The 16044-nt window shown below is 45.8% G+C and overlaps 1 protein-coding gene across 1 annotated transcript in view; it reads left to right on the top strand.

Annotated features, from left to right (window-relative positions):
* Positions 1-16044, top strand: part of WNT3A (Wnt family member 3A) — a 113759-nt gene that overhangs the window by 95977 nt on the left and 1738 nt on the right. Inside the window, exon 3 of the mRNA XM_061586936.1 lies at positions 14306-14571. Coding sequence (XP_061442920.1) covers positions 14306-14571 — 266 coding nt within the window. The remainder of the gene's footprint in view (positions 1-14305; positions 14572-16044) is intronic.

Genomic DNA, 16044 nt, shown 5'->3' with positions numbered 1-16044 from the left:
GACAGTAAGGGCAGTTCAGCAATGGAACCGACTGCCTAGGGAGGTGGTGAGATCCCCTTCGCTGGATGTCTTCAAGCAGAGGCTGGACAGCTATCTGCGGGAGATGCTCTAGCTGTGGATTTCCTGCTGTGAGCAGGGGGTTGGACTCGATGGCCTACAAGGCCCCTTCCAACTCCATGATTCTATGATTCCTCTTTTTCTACTCCCTTCTGTTTTTCCCAGCATTATTGTCTTTTCTAGTGAATCGTGTCATCTCATTATGTGTCCAAAGCATTACAACCTCAGTTTCATCATTTTAGCTTCTAATTCTTACATAAGTGGAATCCTAGGCTCCGTAGGGCAAATTTATTTCTCATATCATAGTATCATAGAAGAGTAAAACGGGAAGGGTCCTATAAGGCCATCGAGTTCAGCCCCCTGCTCAGTGCAGGAATCCAAGTTAATAAGACGATCAGCTTGTTCCTGCACTTGACAAATCCCATCCACCAACTTTTCTCATGGGAAATTATATTCTGCAATAAATCTGTGCACCCCCTCCTCCTTCCCTCCCTACCTCCTTTCCATTCCCTGACAATTATTTGTCCAAATGTTTCTTTGACACCTCCCAGGGAGGATATTCTATAACCTCCCAAGGTAGCTTGTTCCACTGCTGAACTGCCTGTTAGACATTGGAAGCTGGACCAAATGTTGCCTATCTTTATATTGTAGTGCGATTGTGGCAGTGAAGCCTCTGATATGGATTGGCTGGTGTTCTTGAACATTCTAACTGGTCAGCAAACAAAGCTGTCAGAATGCTTGCAGTCCAGTTTTTGTGAGAGAAGGAAAAGGTGATGATTGGCTGGGGTGCAGCCTCTGGGCCTACACCCTTGGAGTAGGCCAAACATTGAGGATCCAAGAGAACTAAAGGGCAAGAAACCTAGACATATTGAGAAACAGGAAGGGTAAGGAAAGGATTCTTAACGACATGGGCATGGGTGACAAATACTTAAATGAATTGCATGTATTGACTTGAACTAACTGGCAAATTGTTTTGGCTGCAGGCCTCTAAAATTATGTCTCTTCTCCTATAATTTAAGCCTGTTTCTTCTTCTGTCATCAGTGGATATGGTACGCAGTCTTTGTAAATAAATCCCTAAGCAGCCTGGGTCCTACATATCATACAGATCGCTCCATTCCGTATGTCCCACTGCCATCTCTCAAATCTGCCAAGGCTACCATCTCTCTTGGGCTACAAGGGCATGAAGCCTGGCAATTTCGTGGGCTGCCCCATAACCCCTCCCTGCAAAACGTCGGAAATTTCACGATAGAGAAAAGGTGATAGCTGATTGGCAGAGCTCATGCTTTGCAAGCAGAAGGTCTCAGGTACAATCCCTGGCATCTGCGGGTAAGGCTGGGAAGGACCTCTTTGCCGGAAACTCTGGAGAATTGCCTGTCAGTGTCACGATACACTGCTGTACACCGCCGTGATGGTTTGCAAAAGAGTGGTACACAAATAAATATCAGAGCTTGGAAAAGTTACTTTTTTTGAACTACAATTCCCATCAGCCCAATCCAGTGGCTGTGCTGGCTGGGGCTGATGGGAGTTGTAGTTTAAAAAAGTAACTTTTCCAAGCTCTGATAAATATTTATATTTATTTGCGCACATCTCTCGCTATCCTCCATTCAGGCAAGCCGGAGTCATTATCAAAGTTCAAGGATGCATTTTAGGCAGACAAAATCACTCAGTGCGGGTATGAAGCAAGGCTAGCGAGGATAAGGAGTGGGCATGGCCTAGGGAGAGTCCCAAGGGCCAGGCAGAGAAGCCTGGAGGGCCACATTTGCCCTCCAGGCAGGCAGTGCTGACCGAAATGAACCAACAGTCTGACTTGTAATGAAGTGCCTTCTTCTGTTCCTATTTATTTAGCTTGAATGGGTGTTTGTTGTGTGTGTGCATTTTAATATTATAACCTTTGCTCGAGATGGGCTTGAGAAGCAGATAGTTAGGAAGATGCATGCTCCATCCCAACCAGCATGGCCAACACCCATCAGCCCCTAGCCAGCATGGCCAGTGGTCAGGGATGACGAGAGCTGCAGTTTGGCAACATCTAGAGGGGCACAGGTTCCCCAGCCTTGCTGCACCCTCACATCTTTGCTACCCAATGATATGCCCCATCTTCAGTCTGTGTGGCATTCCTGGCATGGGTTGCTCTCTTAATAACTTTCTGTCAGTCATTGGAGTAGCTCTTTATCTGATGGGAACATGATGCCTCCTGAGGGTAATTCGGTGCAGTTAGACTTCAGACATAACAAGGTCTTACAGAGAACTGGAGACAGTACTCTGAAAGCAAATCCAAGACTGAGCTTGGTAAGCAGCAGAGATCCTTCTAAAACTCTACACAAGTCTCACAGTGGAGGCTGGTCCATTGGGACGAAAGGACCAGTAGAGGCTGGTCCATTGGGGCGAAGGTTTGCCCTGCCAAACTAAGCCTGCCCTCAGCCAGCCCTACCCGCCTGCCTTCTTCCTTACAACCAGTCAGGATCAGGGCAAAGACCCATCTAGTCTAGTATCAGGCCAACCTGATGCCCCAAAGGGAAGGCCGCAAGCGACTCCTAGCACCTGGTATTCAGAAACATTCTGCCTCTGACAGTGAAGGTATAATCATAACCCTTCTTCCTCACCTCTGACCATCTATCTGGTGGAAGCCCTTCCTGGAGCTGGTTAAAATTACAGCTGACAGTCACCTGTCAATACGCCGCCCCAAAGATTTCTCTCTCATAGACCAAGGCCATATTCATCTGGTACCCATCCTATGGATTGGGCTGTGAAGTCATGAAGGTACATGGGAAATTCCTGTGCCCAGGCACCTTCATTTCCTGGGGCACAGGGAAGATGGAGCAGAAATGAATTTTTGAAGGCTTTTATGATTACACAGGAACAGATAGTTTGGTAATCAAAACTATTAAACCTTGGCAGGGCACCAAAGCTGAGGCGGAGATTGTCCCAGAAAACAAAAAACAAAGCAGAGTTAGAAGAGACTTGGAAGACTTTGGCATGTATGCAATTTATGGAGAATGCAACGAGTGTGTGGGAGGGAGTGCCCAAAGGCGGGAAGGGAGTAATGCGTTGCTTCCATCTGAATTAAAAAAAAAAGGGAGGAGGAAGATCCAAGCTTTCGGGAAGTTGAATTTGCTTATGGCGAAAATATTGGGAACGTTGGAAACCAAATATTGATGCAAAACTGCTTTGTGTGATGAACTCAGCTGAGGTAAGCTATGGCAGGTCCCACTTAAGCATACCAACCCAGGAGGCTGCCTTCTACTGAGTCAGATCATTAGTCCATCTAGCTGAGCACTGTCTACACTGACTGGCAGCAGCTCTCTAGGGTTTCAGACAGGGGACATTCCCAGCCCTACCTGGAGATGCAAGGGATTGAACCAGGGACTGTCTGCATACCAAGCACATGTGCTACCTCTGAGCTATGTATGGGCTTTCTTCTGTCGAAGCTGCCTTACACTGAGTTAGACCATTGGTCCATCTAGCTCAATATTGTCTACACTGACTGGCAGCAGCTCTCCAGGTTTTCCCACAGGGTTCTCTCCTAGCTCTACCTGGAGATGCTGGGGATTGAAGGTGGGACCTTGTACATGCAAAACAGGTGCTCTGGGATCTGAAGCACGCATAGTTGATTTTCTGAATTAAAACAGTGAAAAGGGCCTTGGTGTTTTTGAAAGAGCGTGTAGATGCATTGCCGGGGGGGGGGGATGAAATGCATCACCAAAGCAAAACAAAAGCAGGGTGGAGATTTGCATAAAATGTGCATATGCTAATTTTTATGCCTGGATTCAAATGTAGAACTCTAATACATCCCATCTTACTGGGGAAGACTGTTAGCGAGTGGCCTGTGTGCCTTCTCAATCTGCTGTCCAGGTGCTGTTGACGGGCAGCTCCAACGATTCTCCTCTTCTCCCTTCTTATGACTCTGGCTGTGTACACTCCATACACATGAAGTACATTTAAAGCACATAAGATCCCCCAAAGAATCCTAAGAACTGTAAAATACCTCTCACAAGGGATGGGGGAGAAATTCAGATCAGTTTGCATTTAAAGCTGAACCTATCAAATTCACACTTTTCCAAAAAAATAAACTGAAATTTGCATGTATTCAAATTCTTGATGCAGTTCCCCAACCACAGAATAGTTGCAAAACTGCATATGTTAGGGGAAAGTGTGAAAACAAGATACAGAAATGCATTATGTTAGGAGAAGTGGCTTGCAAACGTGCACATTGGTCAAAGCTACATACAGAGTGTGTGTAGACAGAATTCACACTAAAATGCTGAAGATTTTCACAAGGATTTTGTTTCTTTTGCAAATTGCTGCAGAAATCTGGAGAACTGAGTTTAAGATTGGAATAATAATAATAATAATAAAACTCCCAAAATTCATCAGCATTTCAGTGCAAATTTCTCTTAATATGCACATTTGTGTGCAATTCTGCCTAAAATATACATTTTTGCAAAGCAATTTCCCCTAAAATAATTCATTTTTTATGTTTTTCACTGATATATGCATTTGTATGTACCCTTTACCCAGTATATGTATTTTTGTACACATTAATTGGCTGGAGAACCATATTGTAAACTTCAGAAAAGTGCAAATTTTGACGGATGCCCGTGTTTTGGTTCTCATCTTGTTCCAGAAAATGTGAATCAGGAAGGCTCACCTTTAAATGCAAATTTCTTCCCTGTCCCTACTTACATCCAAAGGATAACATACAGCACTGCACAAGTGGGGAATCCTTTTGGCTCCAGAGGTTAGAACCTTATCAGATCCTGCCAGGATCACCCACTAGTCAATTGCATTACATCATAATCACATCACATGACTGGCAGGTGGGTGGGGCAGCCCACTGGGCAACATCAGGGACTTGAAGGGAAAGGGTGGAGATTTGCAAAAGCCTTGTCCAAGTCTCACCATGCTTCCCTTATAATTCTCCGAGATTAGGGGCTTAAAGAGGGAGTGGGAGACTTCCAAAAAATCTTTTCCAAGTCTCTCCGCTGTTCCCTTTTAATTCTTCAGGATTGGGAACAAAGCAGGATGGAGGAGACTTGCAAAAGCCTCTTCCAAATCTTTCCCCCTCCCCCTTTAAATCCCCAATCTCAGAAAATTAAAGGGAAGTTTGGGGAGATTTTGGAAAGGCATTAAGACAGCTCCTGCACGGAAATGGGAGTGCAGGAGCTGTCTTAAAGCCTTTGCAAAAGCCTCTTTGAAGTAGCTTGCACATGAGAGCTGCTTCAAAAGGTGCTTCTGCACAGGACTGATTAAATCCTTTTGCTTTAGTTGCACGATCTTGTTCCCTGCTGGCAACAGGAACCCACAGCCAATGCAGGATTAAACCCGGTCCTTCCGCCCATCAGTAGATGTCACTAGTTTGGGGAAAATGGCCTCATGGTCCAAATAGACCCCCTGAGGGGCCCATGATTAGTCTGGAGGCCAGAGGTTCCCCTCCACATTGTACATGGTCGCACAGCCTTGGTACATTGGCATTACACAGAGAGAGTGGTTAGGGGCGTTTTCTCTGCAATATTAACTTATGGCAGTAGTGGGGAATCATTTTTAGCCCAAGGGCCACATAGCCTCATGGGAAACCTTCTGTGGCTCTTGCCTTGGTACATTTAGTATTAGAATTACTATTAGTATGAAGAAGAAGAAGAAGAAGAAGAAGAAGAAGAAGATTTATATCTCTCCCTTCCTCCCAGTAGGAGCCCAGGCTAGGCTACATTCCAGTTGCACAAAAGTCAAAGGTTCTTACACACACCTCTTCTCATCCAGGCAAGCAAGGAGCATCTTCACAGCCCCAGCCAGGCAAAAGCACTCAAGGAGGGCATGGAGCAGGCGTGGTGAGGGATGGGGGCCTGGGAGGAGTCCCGAGGCCAGACCGAGAGGCTCAGAGGCCTGCATTTTGCCCCTGGGCCTGCAGCTCCGCACCCCTGACACGTTCATTCACTGCCGAAGATATAGCTATGTCCACTAGATGGCTTTAAAAGGGGATTAGATAAACTCCTGGGCAGGGCTGGCTCCAGGGTTGAAGAGCCATGTACAAGTACAAAGTGCCCTCTGGCGGGGTTCCTCCTCTGTTGTTGGGACCCAGCAGGGTTATGTGGCAACAGCAGCTGGCTCAGCAGCCGCACCAGGCGATGAGAACTGACACTTTAATTTTCCATCGTGCCCCAGAATGATGCCACATAGGGGGGATTGTGCAAAATTAAAAATGACAACTAAATCTAGCTGCTTGGAGCACCAGGCCAGAGCAGACATCCGCTGTGGACCCTGCTAGGGCTTGGGGGCCATGCCAGCAACCCAAGGATCCTGGATGCTGACACAAGCCCTGGGTGTCCAAGTCTGTGACGCACATATGGTTTAGCTGCTGGAGCTGCTCCTCCTCCCAATCCAGTCCTTTTACCCCCACCTTCTAGATCCATAATACTTTTCAGGGACATTCCTTGCCCCTCTCTCCTCTCTCTCTCCCCCCCCCACATACCCCAGGGGCCAGGCCTCTTCATAAAATACACCCCATAGATATTCGACTCTCCCTCCCCACGGATTTCCTCAAAGCCTTGAAAGGAGCCTCTTTGGAAACATCAGAAGAGCCCTGTAGCTGGATCAGGCCAAAGGGGGCTCATCGAGTCCAGGATCCTGTTCACCCAGTGGCCAACCAGATGCCCATTCTGGGAAGCCCGCAAGACCTGGGTGCAAGAGCAACTCTCCCCGCTTGCGCTTCTCAGCCACTGGTATTCGGAAGCACCGCCTCTGACCATGGAGGCAGAGCGTGGCCATTGTGGCTAGTAGCCACGGATAGCCTTCCCCTCCGTGCATTTGTCAAGGTGAGTGGCGTGGGGTGGGTTTTTTTGCTCTCCCCTGTTGGAATGCTCTCCCTTCCCTTTAGGTAGGGATTCTTCCCCATCTTTCTGTTTGTTGCCAGCTGACTTTCCGGAAAGGCCTCATCTCTCTCAAGTCGCGACCTGCTACCTGTCTCTGCTGCAGCTACCAGGAACCACCCAGGCTGGCTGACAAAAACAAGCTCCACTCTCTCTCTCTCCTCTTATCTCCGCTAAGGCTCTTACATTTTTATATGGCAGCTAAATAACCCCTCATTTCCATTACAAGTGTGTGCTTTTCCTCCTGTTTATCTCCATCTCCACCCTTTTCCCCGGCCTCACAGCCCATGCTGCCTCAGGCGAGCTTGGCGAAAGCTCGAGAGGGTCAGGCCAGCGATTAGCCATTGGGGGTGGTGGGGAGAGAGCGGGAGCTGAACTCCTTTCTCAGGGTTAGGAAGCGATTCACAGATCTCGGAGGCCTTAGCTCTCTCCCTAACTTCCCGCATCCAGGCTGAACCTGGTGCCCCAGCCACAAGGGAGGGACAGGTGCTGGTCAAAGGGCTTGCTCCCGAGAGACACGGATACCTGCCTTGGAGTTACAGATGGGGGAGAAAGTTTCATGCAAACCTATGGAATTCACACTTCCCAAGACCGAAAACACAGCCATCCTTTGAAATTTGCCCTTCTCTGAATTTTGTAATGCAGTTCCACAGCCAAATAATATGTACAAAATTGCACATATTAGGGGGGATGTGTGCCTTACAATTTTTATGCTGTGGAAATAATGTACAAAAATGCGTTCTGTTAAGGGGAACTTCCTTGCAAAAATTCATTGTTAGGCAAAATTGCATATAAAATATATGTGCATATTGGGAGAAATTCTCACTAAAATGCTGATAAATTTTCCTGAGGACTTAAAAAAAAGCGAATTGATGTGGGAATGTGAACAACTGAATTTAAGATTGGAAAAATGGGAAACTGAGAGATACCAAAATTGACAGATTCGCTGCTTGGAGCCCAGGCTTTTCACAGTGTGCTGCTGGTGGCTTCACTTTTGGGATGCCAACACTGGGCCTTTTCACACTAAAAAGTGCTCTTGTGCATTTCCCAGATTGGCCAAGCATGTGTTAGACCATACAATGGATACCCCATTTTTAAAAAATGAAATTGATTTTGGATCTGGTGTGGAACTAATTTGACTCTCATGGCTACTGCCAAGGAGCTGTGGGTTTTGTAATTTTCTGGTGAGAAGCCTGAGAAAAATCCTTTGTTAGAGATCCATGACAGAGGTCCTTAACCCTGTAACAGGACTACAGTTCTCAGGACTCCTTGGGAGCTCCACTTAAATCTTTCCTCATTTTTAAACAGGGTTCTTGAAAACATGGCTGTTTAAAATTGCCTTCCACCATCCTCATAAATTATGAAGATTGATTATGATGCCAACTTTGGATGACTACCCTCACTAGATGGTTTCCATGCAGCATTAAAATGCAAAAAAAAGCTAACTTATTTCAAAAAAATCATACTGTACATACACACACAACCCCCCCCCAAAATCAAACCACTGTAATACCATTTAAAACCAGCTGAGCTTTAAAAATCATATAGGCAGCTAAAATCCTCTAAGGCCACAGCATCTTTTATGAAAAAAACTACCTGAAATAGAAGATCTTTAATACCTGTTTCCACCTCCCCTTGTTCCTTTTCTCCCTTTGTGCGCCGGTAGGTAGGGATTTTCTCCTTTTAGTCTTGTGGACAGTGCTGAGTTTTTACTGTAAGTATTAGGATAATCATTCATTCATCAGAACCCACTGCAATCAAACAGGTTAGGTGCTGGGTTAAATATGTACTGTAGAAATGAAAGAGGCTCAGTGAGACTTCAACAGTTACGGGCAAGGATGGCGATACGTTTTGAATGAATGACGCGTGGCTTCCAATAGCTTCTCATGGGACAAAGAGCAGGATAGAAATCAAATAATAAATAAATAATATTAAAGAGGAGGTTAAAGGGAAGGGCCATAGCTTAGCTACAAAGCACCTGCTTTGCATGCAGAAGGTCCCAGGTTCAATTCCAAGTGGCATCTCCAGGTGGGCCTGGGAGAGAACCTTGCTTGAAACCCAAGAGAGTGGCTGCCAGTCAATGTAGACAGTACTGAGCTAGATGGACCAATGGCCTGACTTGGTATGGCAGCTTCTTATGTTGAAGGCCCACATCATAACTCTTTGGAGAGCATGGCAAAGAGGGGTGGGAAGCCTGTGGCCCTCCAGCTGTTGCACAGCTACAATTCCCATTGTCTCTGAGCACTGGCAATACCAGCTGGGGCTGGTGGGGTCTGGAGTCCAGCAACATCTGGAGGGCCACAGGCTTCCCTGATTCTGATGCAAAAGCAGAAAACTCTCTAGGAGAGGGAGAGGGAACCTGTGCCTCTCCAGATGTTGCTGGACAACTCCTCCCATCACCCCAGACTGCTGGCCTTGCTGGCTTGGTTTGATGGGACCTGGAGTCCAACAACAGCCAGGGGCCACAGGTTCTCCATTCCTGTCCTATGGAGCAGACATTACATAGCTGTCTGGTTTCAGACAGAAGCAGAACACCAGGACAAAATCCCATCCATTCTCCAGCATCTAGGTTGTATTCAGCTAAGTCCTATTCAGAGCAGACCCACTGAATTAGTCCTGTCCATTCACTTCAGTGGGTCTACATTGAATACCACCCTCTGATCTGATTTTTTCTAGATTTTTGCTTTTTGACCTATACTTGGCTTGGCCCAGCCTTCCGCAACATAGTGCCTTCCAGATGTTTTTGATTATAACTATTCTCAAGATCAAGAGATGATATCTAAACCTTTGAATGAGCAGGTTTTTACCAGTGAAACAGGTAATGCATACGTGAGAAACTACCTTATGAACCCAATTTACTGAAACCTTTGAGTTTCTATGCAGCTTAACTATTTCTGTCCTTGCACCATCTCACAGGTGACTGATCCTCTTTAGATTTGTTGCATCTGGACACAAATACCAGAAAACAGCATACTTGCACATTGTGTTAGTTGTGAATAGCAGGGCCGGTTCTAAAGGTCGGCCAGGTGGGGCACTGGCCGAGGGCCCCTGCGCTCCCCTTCTGCAATCCGCGGCAGGATTGCTGCCGCGGATAGCAGGACAGGAGCTTCAGAGCCACCCAACATTCCCGCGCTTCACCTACCTTTCCCTCTGCTGTTTTTTGCAGCTGCGAGTGCAGGTTTGCCATCAATTAAGATGGCGGCCGGGGTTTCCCTAAGGGGCTGAAGTCTCTGCTGCCATCTTGGTTGATGGCAGCAATGTGCACGTGTGGCACACGTGCGTGCCATCAACCAAGATGGTGGCAGAGGCTTCAGTCCCTTAGGGAAACCTCGGCCGCCATCTTGACTGATGGCAAACCTGCGCTTGCAGTGCGCCACTGAAAAAACAGCACCGAGAAAGGTAAGTAGAGCAGGGGAATGGCAGGCGGCTTGGGATCTCCTGCCCTGAGATCTGCAGTACCAATCCTGCCATGAATCGCAGAAGGGGAGTGCCAGGGCCCGGGGCAGTCTGGTGCCCAAGGGCCCCGGCATGCCTGGGGCCGGCCCTGGTGAATAGCATACATGGGTCCTGGGTGAGAGCCAGGATGGATGCATGGAGTCCTGGGTGAGAGCCAAGAGCCTGAGAGGGTGTGTATGTTAGAAGTAGAAGGAACTGATATGGGTTTTATTAATTAGTAATTTGTATTGGTGAAACACGTGTGTATGTAATGTTAAGTATTTTTGCTATATTCTTGTTGTTTAATTTTTTTGTATTATTTTGTATTTTGCAGCATTATAGGATAATAGTATGATTATTTCTATATATTTTTTGACATTTTTATGGTTGTAAACCACCTTGAGTGCAGCGGTGTAGAAAGGCAGTATACAAATTTAAAATGAAATGAAATGTTTTTGACTATTTGGGTCCATCTTAGGTTTTGTCCCAGTGAAGACATGATGAGGATTGCTTTGGAAATCTCCCTCTTCCTTTTTCTTAGAACTTAAAAAATAAGCAGGCATGTGAAGGTGAGATCTTCAGAGCAGGTAGTCTGTGGAGCAGGTGCCCCAGTGAAACAGAGGACTGGCCTTCCTTGAAGTTTTTCTTAAGATTCATCTGAAAAATCAGCTTGCAGGCACACGTTTAGAGCTACCACAAAACAGTGTTTCCAGTTTTGCAGAATAACTTGCCTTCTGCCAAGGAAACCTCAAAGCTAGCCTTGGGGGTAAACTTCCATACCCTGCCCATTTTTGTACAGTGAATTTTCCCTTCGGTATCGGAACGATCACAAAACTATGTTCCCCTCAAGATCTTATCAGATGACCAGTTTTTAATTCAAACGAGATGTGGTCGCTCTGCAAGTGGTCGGACCAGTTGTCCCCCTTGAGATAGCAGCAAAACAATCCCCCGAAGAGGAATCCAGGGTCCTCCAGATTATTTTGGACTACAACTCCCATCATTCCATTGGCTATGCTGGCTGGGCTGATGGGAGTTTGGAGTCCAGCGACATCTGGAGGGCTGCAGGTTCCCCGCATCCTGGCAGCAATCCCACCTGCTCAGCTACAGAAACTAGTGTCCGTTGATTTTGTTCTGTTTATGTTTTGATGTTGTAACCCACCCTGTGAGTGTAGGCTGGAGAGGGGCAATGTAAATTTGAATACTAAATTAATGAACTGTGGTAAATGGGTATAAAAATAGCTGAATCAAGGTGATTCCCAAAGCATTTCAAGTGAGTTCACTTCTGGTCTTGGTTGCATGCAACACTAATTCAAATCATGGCTTAGTGAAAATCAGCAAATGTGCAGGTACCCAGAGTGAAAATTGTGGCTGCTTCACTTCTCCCCCAGTCCTGCTTCTGCCACATTATCCAGAGCTAAGTAATGGTTTGTATTATCATTGCATGCAAATCCAGGCTTGTGGTTTGTCTCTCTCAAGCAAACTATGAGCAGTAAACCAAGAACTTTACCTACCGGGCCAAGTACAAGGTTCTGGTTTTGGTGTACGAAGCCCTATGCAGCTTGGGACCAGGATACCTAAAAGATTGTCTTACCCCTTATATACCCAGTCGATCACTGTGCTCTGCAGGTGAGGGCCTCCTGCAGGTACCATTTAATCAGGAGGTCCATCTCGCACAACATAGGAAGCAGACCTTTAGTGTTGTGGCACCAACGCTTTGGAATTCCCTCCCCTTAAATATTAGACAGGCAGCATCCCTGTTATCTTTTCAGTCCCTACTGAAGACCTTCCTCTTTCAACAAACCTTTAAGTAGAGACCTTATCCCAGTCGGCATTTGTATTGGAATTGCTTTTTTAGATGTTTTTAAACATTTGTTTTAAAAAGATGTTTTTAAAGCTGTTTTGTTTTAATATGCTTTAAAGCCTTTTTGGTTTTACAATGTTTTAGAGTGGTTTACTGTTTTTGTTTGCTGCCCTGAGCTCCTTCTTGGAGGAAGGGCAGGATATAAATTTAATAAATAAATAAATAAGACCAATGCCTGGTTCACACAGAGGTTTAATGCGGGTCTGGTGCTACTCACAGCCCCTTTTAATTTGCATGGATCACATGATGTTGCAGGCAATCAGCAGCTAGAACACAGTTTTCCCCTTTAAATTCGTAGTATATCAATGCTCTTTTAATCTGAAACAGGAAGGAAAAAATATCTCCAGTTCGTATCTCTTGTGCTTGTAGACACTTTATTCTGATGCTTTAGGTGGGTGTGTCAGACGTTCTCCTCTCCACGCCCACTCTCTCCTCCTCCCTTCTTTCATTTCATTTCCTGTTCTGCAAGCCTGCTGCAAAGTGTGCTTTATTTTTCTTTCCTGCCTAATTTGTGCACAAAAGCATAACACTGTTCAAGCAAATATTTGCATTCCAGCTGAATTGTAGCAGTGAAAATACAAACAATTGTACTTCAGGGTTGTTGCTGTTGTTGTTTTTAATGAAACTCTGGAACAAACTGAGCATGCTCAGTTGCCAAGGTAACCAGAGGAAGTGGAACTTTGACCTTAAGAGGTACGGTCATTAGGAAGCTGCAGGATTGATCCTGCCCCTTCAGTATGAATGAAAAGCACCATGTTTGCAGCTGGCTTTGAGCCCCCTATGTGGACTGTGCAAACAGAAAACGGAGGTAAAAGCAGTGTCTTTAATACAATGTTTTGCTCCCATGTGGATAAGCCCCAAACCTTGGTTACAGCTCATGGTTTTTTGGGAATGAGACAAAGCACAAACCTGGGTTCACATGTAACACCAAGCCAAGCCATGTACCTGGGTAGTACCGCAGTGGCAAGACTAGGGAAAGAACAAAATAGCCACGATGGCTATGTTTTTTCATGTTCTAGCTAAGCCAAAGTTTGGCTTAGTGTTACATGTGAACAGGGTCTTCCTTTTAAAATGTCTTGGTACATAAAAGTTGCCTCTCTGGATCAGATCAATGACCCAACTGGTCTAGCATTCTGTGTCCCATGTTAGCTAACCATATGTCTCTGAGAAGCCCTCAAGCAGGATTATTATTATTATTACTACTGTTATTACCATCATCATCATCATCATTCGGCTTTTCACCCTGAGGTCCCAGGGCAGGTTACAACATTTTAAAATACATCATTAAAAACAACTGCAAACAACTGAAAATTACATCACAAAAAATAGGGTGGGTCATGATTTTTACCGCCCCTACTGAAAGGTATCTAATATTCAGTGGCATGCCTCTGAACCTGGAAGGTGCAGATAGCCATCAGGAATATACATATATGCTGAACTAGATAGACCCTTGGTCTGAACCAGCAATGCATGTTCTTATGTTGCATCAATGTTTCCCAAACATTTGCTTGCTGAAATACGTTTTCCCGCCTTCTGAATTTAAATCAAAGCCACAGTTCCTTCATGCACTCTTAAATTCACATCCTGCTTTTCAACCAGAATTCCCAAAGTGGCACGCAAAATGGACTACTAGAGTTAAGGAGCCCACCACCTCCACCTACATTTCTGGACAAGTAACTAATGCTTCTTGGTTGGACATAAGCCTGAAACAGTGACTCATCCAGAGTTGCATCCAGACGTATTTCCAACTAGTACAGTTAACTCCCTTTTATAATATTAATATGAAGAAATGTCTCTCTGTTCATGTGGCTTAGGACTTTTCGGCTCTGGCCTTAGGAACATAGGAATTTGCCTTATACTGAGTCAGATCATTGGTCCATCTAGCTCAGTATTGTCTGCACTGACTGGCAGAGGCTGTCCAGGGTTTTAGGTAGGGAGTCTGTCCCAGCCCTGCCTGGAGCTGCCAGGGATTGAATCTAGGACCTTCTTGAGCTCCAGCCCTTCCAGTCTCCCTGTTACGTATGTCAAAGTAACCCCATGGCTTCCGTTGAGTCAGGGACACTTACCATGATGTCAACTCTCTTCCCACAGCCACCAGGGAGTCAGCCTTCGTTCACGCCATCGCCTCTGCCGGCGTGGCTTTTGCAGTGACCAGATCCTGCGCCGAAGGCTCAGCCACCATCTGCGGCTGCGACACGCGTCACAAGGGCCCTCCGGGAGAAGGCTGGAAATGGGGAGGCTGCAGCGAGGATGTGGAATTTGGGAGCATGGTGTCTCGGGAATTTGCGGATGCACGGGAGAACAGGCCGGACGCTCGGTCAGCCATGAACAGGCACAATAATGAAGCTGGAAGGACTGTAAGGAAAATGGTGGTTTGTTCCATTCCCTTAGCGCAGCTTCAACGTTGCGGTGCTTTTGCTAAAGGCAGTAACGCCCTATAATAATGTAGCCAGTTGCTTTTGATATAGAAGCTGGCACCGAACAGCACAATCTGCAAAACCAGGTGATCCAGGTCTCTTGGACTGTACCATTTCAGACTGCTGGGGCAATAGATTGCATGGTGCACTTTCCCCACATGGCAAGCCGTTCAGGTTCCCTGCTTACTTTGAAAACTGGCATGTCAGAAGGAAAGCTAGGCTGCATCTTTCTCCCTGGCATGCTGATTCTCTGTGTGTAGGGATTTCCCTCCCCCGGAGGATCATTCAAACATGCAGACCCCTGCCTGCAACCTAAAGTGATGGAGTCCAAGAAAAGCTTTATCATGCAACTCTGCTGATTACGTAAAGTAGCACTTTGCTCCAAAATCCCAGGAAGCTGCAATTGGCATCTTTAATGTAAGAACCCAGCTCCTTAATTATATTATGATGACACTCTTATTTATATTGTGATTTCTGAGCATGGTGGGGTGCACAGCTGACAATTCTTATGAGTTCATATTTGGCCTCAGGTGTGGGGCAGGTGAAAGCCTGGCACAGTTGAAATGGGGCAGATCAGCTGGGACCACTGATCAGAGAGTACTGGGTGTGGCTGTCTTGCATATTCCCTTCACCCTGCATTGTGTTCTGAGATTTTCAGGACTGTAGGCATAAGGCTGGTGCAGACTATTCAGTCCCCTTCCCTTGGTTTTCCGTCCCTAATCTGCCTGGGCAAACTTCAAGATCTGACCTCAGATTACACTTTACACAAAGTCAGTTGGCAACCCTAAGGGCATCAGCGTAACAGAAGCAAGGGAAGGTTTCTGGGTCCTGCAAAGGCACTGTTAATACATTGTTAACTGGGACTTTGCAGGTATTCTGTGAAGCTGACACACCTGACGTAGTATTGGGCAGAAAAGGGTGATGGCACATACCTGATTTCCTGGGTCACTGCTAGGGATGGGGGAGAATTTTGATTCAGTTCACATTTCAAGCAGAATTTATCAAATTCGCACTTTCCAAAACAATATGAGAACTGAAACACAGCCATCCTTTGAAATTCACATTTATTAGGATTTTGGGATGCAATTCGCCAACTAAACAACATTTACAAAAATGCATATATTAGGGGAAAGTGTGCATAAAAATGAATATATGAGTGAAAATAACATGCAAAAAGGCAAGATGTGATGAGAAATGGCTTGCAGAAATGTGTCCCTTTGTCAAAACTGCCTACAAAAATGTGTTTATTTGAGAAATTTGCACTCAAATGTTGGAGAATTTTCATGAGGATTTTTATTTTTAATCGCAGGTTGCTGCAGAAATGTAGGGGACTGAATTTGACATTGGAAAAATGAGAAAGTGAGAGAACCCAAATGGAGAGATGTTTCCATCCCTAGGCACCGCAGCTTACCG

Source organism: Rhineura floridana, chromosome 10 (assembly GCF_030035675.1).
Source record: "Rhineura floridana isolate rRhiFlo1 chromosome 10, rRhiFlo1.hap2, whole genome shotgun sequence".
Classification (NCBI taxonomy): domain Eukaryota; kingdom Metazoa; phylum Chordata; class Lepidosauria; order Squamata; family Rhineuridae; genus Rhineura; species Rhineura floridana.
The sequence above is the reverse complement of the archived record's forward strand: the minus strand, read 5'-3'. Positions and strand labels throughout refer to the sequence as shown.